The sequence below is a fragment of the Carassius carassius genome, chromosome 15 (genome assembly GCF_963082965.1).
Source record: "Carassius carassius chromosome 15, fCarCar2.1, whole genome shotgun sequence".
Lineage (NCBI taxonomy): Eukaryota > Metazoa > Chordata > Actinopteri > Cypriniformes > Cyprinidae > Carassius > Carassius carassius.
In genome coordinates, this window is record NC_081769.1 from 7,559,968 (window position 1) to 7,566,523 (window position 6,556).

The 6,556-nt window shown below is 35.4% G+C and overlaps 1 protein-coding gene and 1 long non-coding RNA gene across 2 annotated transcripts; one reads left to right on the forward strand and one right to left on the reverse strand.

Annotated features, from left to right (window-relative positions):
• The first annotated feature begins 1,097 nt into the window (after nucleotides 1–1,097).
• LOC132157673 (uncharacterized) lies at nucleotides 1,098–1,837 on the forward strand. The gene is made up of 4 exons (XR_009437585.1): nucleotides 1,098–1,152; nucleotides 1,351–1,402; nucleotides 1,538–1,635; nucleotides 1,726–1,837. It is a non-coding gene; the product is annotated as an uncharacterized LOC132157673 (long non-coding RNA).
• Nucleotides 1,838–3,407: 1,570 nt separating this feature from the next.
• LOC132158983 (uncharacterized) lies at nucleotides 3,408–5,224 on the reverse strand. Its single transcript, XM_059568630.1, has 3 exons — nucleotides 5,100–5,224; nucleotides 3,941–4,048; nucleotides 3,408–3,851 (listed from the first exon to the last, which is right to left on the reverse strand). Exons 1-3 carry the CDS (start codon nucleotides 5,199–5,201, stop codon nucleotides 3,408–3,410), a joined length of 654 nt encoding a protein of 217 aa, XP_059424613.1. The 5' UTR covers nucleotides 5,202–5,224.
• Between the last annotated feature and the right edge of the window lie 1,332 nt (nucleotides 5,225–6,556).

Sequence of the window (6,556 nt, forward strand, 5' to 3'; positions counted from 1 at the left end):
ATTTAACTTGTCTTGTGTGTCTAACTAAATATATTATGTTTTACTTGCTAAATGGTATAGGCTACTATCATGTTCTGTTTGCTTAACTACAGAATGAATGTTGAAACTTACTTCAGAATGAAAAAAACTTAGGCTACGTAATGTGCCTTAACTTATTTGTAGATGAAATAATAAAGTGTCTTTTTGACCGTGGCTTCAAACAAAGAGAAAGGTGCTCTTTTCTTGGTGCTTCTGGATACAAAATCAGGTAATCTTTATGCTTAGTTAATGTTAATCGAACTGCAGTGCTCAGTACTGCTTTGATAATACTGATATTAAATATACCCAATACACATGAAAATGTATTACAGCATTGTATTCTTTATCTTGCAGTGAAAGGCATCTAAGAAGATTACTTGAATCACTTGGTTTGAAACGGAGGAGTTTTAAAAAAGGCCCCATAATGAAATTCGCCAAGCTGTGATGGTAATTTCTTAAAGCAGTGTTCCTTAGTGTCCCTGCTCCTGGAAAGCCACTTAACTTCAGATTTCAGTTCCAATCATTTTACAAAGCACCTGCAGCAACAAACTGCCTTAGGTTAAGAAAACCCTCATTGATAGTATTATCAAGAGTTTTCCTTCAACTGGACAACTGTAATTTCTATGAAAACTCAAATACCTTGGTTTGTTGAATAAAGGGGGATATTAAGTGGAGTAGAAACTAACCTCTGCAGGAAAAAGTCTCTCCCATACTGGTAATAATGATCCAAATAATATTTATTTAGAGTGAACTGAGGCACTGGTCACCTTGTCAAGGAATCCGTGCAATGCACAAACGGGTTCGTGATGTCAGAGGAATCCAGCCTTGCTACAGGTACCAATATAATAACCCTACTTTTTTAGATGTGGTCAAGATTGTGTTTTTTATTAAACACTTCATGAGTTCACACTTATATACAATTACAGGGGGTATGTAAATGGTTAGGACTAGATGTATAGACTGCTGAAATATACCTATATCATTGATTGCTGAGTGCTCTCCACTTGTGTTAATTATCTGAACGTGCTCCTCCCAAACTATATTAATAAAACATCATTTAATGTGTTACTTTCTTTTGAATTGAACGTAGGAACTACTTCAGCCGTGGACCAAATTACACTTGGCATATTGATGGTAAATATTATTAAATATGAATAATATATACAGATATTAGTAAAGGGATAGTTAAGCGAAACTCTCTTCCCAATGTCATTTAAAATCCGTATTTTAAAAGTGAAGTGAAGCATGAACTAATTCTTCCAAGTTTTCTGAATGATGTTTTGATTGAATAATAGATATTTATTGTGATACATATTTTATTATTTGTTATAGGAAATGACAAATTGAAATTCTTTGGAATCTGGGTACATCTTGGTATTGATGGGTACATTTAACAAATTGCATTGCCTTTTTTGTAATTTTAGCCTCTGAGATGTAGTCTAATTTGTTACTTTGTTTGGTAAAAACAAGTCTATAGTTTTTTTTTTCTTTGTTAATGTACTTGCTATTCTCTTCATAGATTTTCTAGGAAAATTATTTGGCTTAAGGCTGGCACCTCTAACCGACAGCAAACCTTCATTGCAAGGTACTTCTTTGATGCCATTCAGGAACACAGTGGTACGTATAGTTGATGTTACAATAGTCATGATAGGAGAGGCTTCTCATATTTGTTCACAATATTAAAAATATTACTTTAATTTACTATAGGTTGCCCACGATTCATAAGAGCAGACAGAGGGAAGGAAAATCTTCTCGTCGGACAGATGCAAGTGGCATTTCACTTCCGGGAGTCTAGTGATCAAGGAAGAGATTCCTTCAGGGGGGGGTACATAATCAGGTATGTGAGCATAAATGCAGATAAAATATATTTTCTTGTCACAAGAATTAACATTTAATATTTTGTTTTATCAGCGAGCTGAATGCTTCAACAGTATGCTGAAGAAAACATGGATCAAAAAATGGCAGGTGACATTTGAGGTGAACTTTTTGTCTATGAACTGGAATTATGGCAAATGCTTCTTGCTGCAAATGAAAACATTTTAGTAATTTATTTACCTTTATTAAAATTTGCATTTTTAGGCCATGATGCAGTCTGGCATGCTCGATTTGGACAATCCTGTACACATGTAAGTTAAAATTTGTTGTCAGCCCTCATGTATCTGCTTATACTTTATGAAAAAATAAATAATACATGCTGCTAACCTACAGAAATTGCCTGCAATATACACACCTTCCCCTTCTTGAGAGAGAGCTGGACCTAGAGCAAACACTGTGGAACACTCATGACATTCGCAAGCAAAGGAATGTTCCAGGTCCATTTGGGAAACCAGACCTTCTCTTTTTTTCCCCACCCGAAGGTATGCATTTTATCTAAATTAAAATGGTTTAGAAAAGCAGCAGCAACTTGACAAAGGAATTTGTATCTTCCTGCAGGATTTGCAGATATGCTCTGCAAAGTAGATGATGACCTCCTGCAGTATGCAGAACAGCTTGTTTGTGGTGAAGATGAGCCTTTGTTGGTGGCAAACGAGGCATTCCGAACAATATCTGAGGCTATTCTTCATGATACAAACTTCCCATCATCACCAGATGGGTCTCTTGCAGCTTATCTCATGATGGTCGAGAAATTCACCACAGTCTTTGAAACAAGAGGCATTTCCATTCCATCCACATTTGCAGAGGCTAATGAAATATACCAGCTACTGGCCAATGAGTTATGGACTTCGTAACTGCTTATCAAACCAGATTCACATATAGATGCCAAATAAATAAAAAAATGCTACAAGGATGTAAAACACTTTTAATGATGTGGACATGAATTTCAAACAAATAGTAAAACAAATGCTTGTTCAGTTAAAGCTTTAAAAGCTTTTTGTTGTTTTGACAGTGAAGGCAAGTCAAGTGAGTTGCATAACATTTGTTGTACAGTTAAGTATAATGTATTGGTGTTTCACATCGAAACATTATTGATTAAACTGACAACAAGAACATAACATGGAATTTTGTGTTAAGTTTTGTATATTCTCCTACACTCACTACCTAAAGTAATGAGTAAGTAAAGTAGTTTTAATGTTTAAAGGTGGTTCAAACCAACAGTGTTAGAGAGATAATGACTATGCTTATAAATGTAAACATTTCACCAACAATGGTATTTTTAGTACAAACTGAAAAAAATGTAAACATTTTACCAACAATGGTATTTTAGTACAAACTGAAAAAAATGTAAACATTTTACCAACAATGGTATTTTTAGTACAAACTGAAAAAAATTTAGACATTTTACCAACAATGGTATTTTTAGTACAAACTGAAAAAAAAATGTTACATTGTCCATGTACAGTAACTGAGGGAAAGTCTAACCTATGTTTGGTTGTGACAAACCATTACATTTACCATTCGTAACCATAACGGCTCTTTAAATCTGGCCCCTCCACTGTTTTTATGGAAAGCACCACAGCAGAAGCTTCAGGTCTTGATGCTACTTCATAGTGCAACATTGTATCAATAAACTTGTACTTTTCGTGTAAATGTTGCAAAGCATGTGGCGGCACCTTTGTTGCCATTAGACTGCACAACTGTCTTTGGTTTTTTACTGTCCATGGCACTGATTTTGTGAAAACCTCCAGGTAAGTTGCTCCAAGAGACCAGATGTCTGAACCTCTGGAAGCCTGTTCGAATTCGACCAGACATTCTGGGGCCATATAAAGAAAGGTTCCACCCATTGGACCTATTCTTCCTCCAGTAAGTCTGCTTCCTTGTCGCAGAACAACAGTGTCTCTGATGTTGGCAAGGCCCCAATCTGTCAGTACAGCCTTTTTTGAGAACTGGTCGATCTGTTTAGAGTAACAAAATTGGTTTAAATATTTTTGTTTGTAACTAGTAGATTTTTTATTTTTATTTATATATATATATATTACATTACCAAAACATTGTCTGGCTTTATGTCTTGATGGATGACATTTTTGGAATGGATGTACTCAATGGCCATTGAGATGTCCAGGGCAACAAAATAATTGTCATCTCCTTCAAGCTAACAAAAAATACAACACAAATTGAAATTACAAACTTATGAAAGGGTTTTACATTTCACTGAAGAGAGATACACATACAAAACAGCAAAACCATCACAAAAAATTTGACCAAAATTCAAACTACAACATACAGAGACAATTTTGTAAAAGGTTATGTTGTCTCCCTTGGTTTGCTTTACATATGTTATTGTTTTACAATTAAAGGTGCTCTAGTCTAAGTGATGTTGGGTGACGTCACTTCTTGTTGACGTTTGAAGTATTGTCAAACAAAACGGAGGCTAGCTAGACCCTCCCTCCTCCTCATCTCCGCACTAACCCCCCAAACCCCCACCCCCAAATCATTCTTGTGGGTTATTGGCTGGAGCAATTTGTTATGTTTCGTGGTGCGGGTGAGCCCAGTTTGTTTTTGTTGCTGTTTGTGAAGCCTGGGCTATCTACAGAGACCCTGTTTTTTTACAGTGTGTTCAGGGGACAGGCAGCTTGCAGATAGTGAGGAGATGTTTGCTGTAAGTGACAAAAAAAAATTTGGCCTAAAAAATGCGTGACATCACTTAGAGCACCTTTAAGCAAGGTGTTATTACGAGATCAGAACCAACAGGTGGATATGTAATCGGCTATGACAAAGTTATTTAGAAATAACTGTTGCCTATGCATAATAAAGATGGCATAATTACTAACTCTGCTACGTTTGGGCCTGGTTTAACAAACAGGGCTTAGATTAAGCCAGGATGAGACCTTAGGTCAATTAGGACATTGAAGTAGCTTTTATAAATAAGACTCAGTTTAAAAAAAATTACTGGTCTGCATCTTGAGACAAAACAATGGCACTGATATATTTTAAGATCTGTCAGTGCAAGTTACTTTCCGTTAAAACAGCTCAAAAATGCTTTAAGACTTTTAGTCCGGGACTATCTTAAGCCTTGTCTGTGAAACCGGGGGTTTAATTAATTAAAGAAAATAAGGTAACAGAGTACAGATATCCCTCCCTCTTGTTATGCTTAGTTGATTTGACATTTGTTTGACAAGAAGAATATATATATTTATTTTTACCTTAACACAAGAATTGTCATTGTGTAGTGCATCAGCCAGGGTTGTACCATGTATATACTCATTGGCCAGCAGGAAGGCATTGTCCGTACGGGCTGCAGCCATGAGTCGAACAATATTGGGATGGCTCAGTCGCCTATAAAATACGAAAGTGTAAAAAACGAAGTGTAAAAGTCATTAATTAAAGGATAAAAACACTTACGCACAGCCAAACTGTTACAAAAATGAAAACAGTAAGTTACACACAGTAAAAAATCATTAAGTTGTTGTTCCAAACTTTACCATTTTCCCCAACTGTTAATTATTATATAAGAGTTAAATAAAAAATTAATCTTTAATTGATGATGAGAATTAATCTTACAGTGAGACGAGAATCTCATGCTGGATATCTTGGTCTGGAAGTCCTGCTGTCCACAGAATCTTTTTTATGGCAGCTGGGGTGCCCTGAAAATAACCTCTATATACTTTTCCAAATGCACCTTCACCCAACAGGTTCTCTTCATTGTAACGGATTAGGGACTCATCCACATATGGCAGCCTCGGAACATATACTATATGTAATCAAGTTGAGATTGAAAATGTATATAATTAAATGCATTTAACATTAAATAACCTATCCACTACAATTCTAATTTACAAAAAAAAAGAAGAATAAAGAAATTCTGCAAACATGTATGTATTGGTTTGCAATATTACTTACATGACGGTAATATGGTGACAACATTGGACGACACATAACACACTTGATTTTGTGGACAACTGTCTTTATCTACAGATCCTATGCCTTCTTGCATGGGTTTCTCTGCAACAAGTTCTGGAGGTGTGTAGCCACTTGCACATTGCTCTGAAAAATCAATCAAATTCTGATATTTATGATTGACATTCTGTTCCCCACTAAAACCTATCACATGGCCTATTCACAAGACTTGAAATCTAGTGTACAACACACATGGAATACTTTTGGTCTTTTCTGGAGCTGGACAGCCATTGCTACTATAAGCTGTAATTTACATCAAATTTTAATTTTAATCCTTTAAGGATTTATCAGCACTAATAAATCTCTCTGCATCTGATTCTAAATTTGGATTAATGGGTGAAGGTTTCATGTTTCTTTCACTGCATCTGATAAAGGAATTAATGAATAAAGGGAGGAAAGAAGGAAGGAATGAATAAAGGAATTAATTAATTAATTATGTTTATGAACCTGGAACTGAATCAGTGCTTTCTGATCTCCCAGCACATTGACCTGAACCTATGCACCTCACTACACTTTGGTCTGCAGGTCTTCCTAAAAATCTGGATCCCTTTGGTTGTAAATCCTACAAACAAACAACCATTAATATCGATCAATCTTATCTAAACATCCAAATATTCAACAGTAATATTTCAGTAAGACTTTATTTAAAAATATAAATCAGTAAACTGAAGTTACCATTTCAAATGAGTCCATTTCACTTTCA

Bases quoted from the DNA above. Each gene is read 5' to 3' on its own strand.
- LOC132158983 (XM_059568630.1), bottom strand. From the start codon at position 5,201: ATGGCTGCAGCCCGTACGGACAATGCCTTCCTGCTGGCCAATGAGTAT. The intron at 4,049-5,099 runs GTAAAAATAAAT...ATTTTTTGTTAG, and splicing joins ATGACAATTCTTGTGTTAAG to CTTGAAGGAGATGACAATTA. The intron at 3,852-3,940 runs GTAATGTAATAT...TACTCTAAACAG, and splicing joins TAAAGCCAGACAATGTTTTG to ATCGACCAGTTCTCAAAAAA.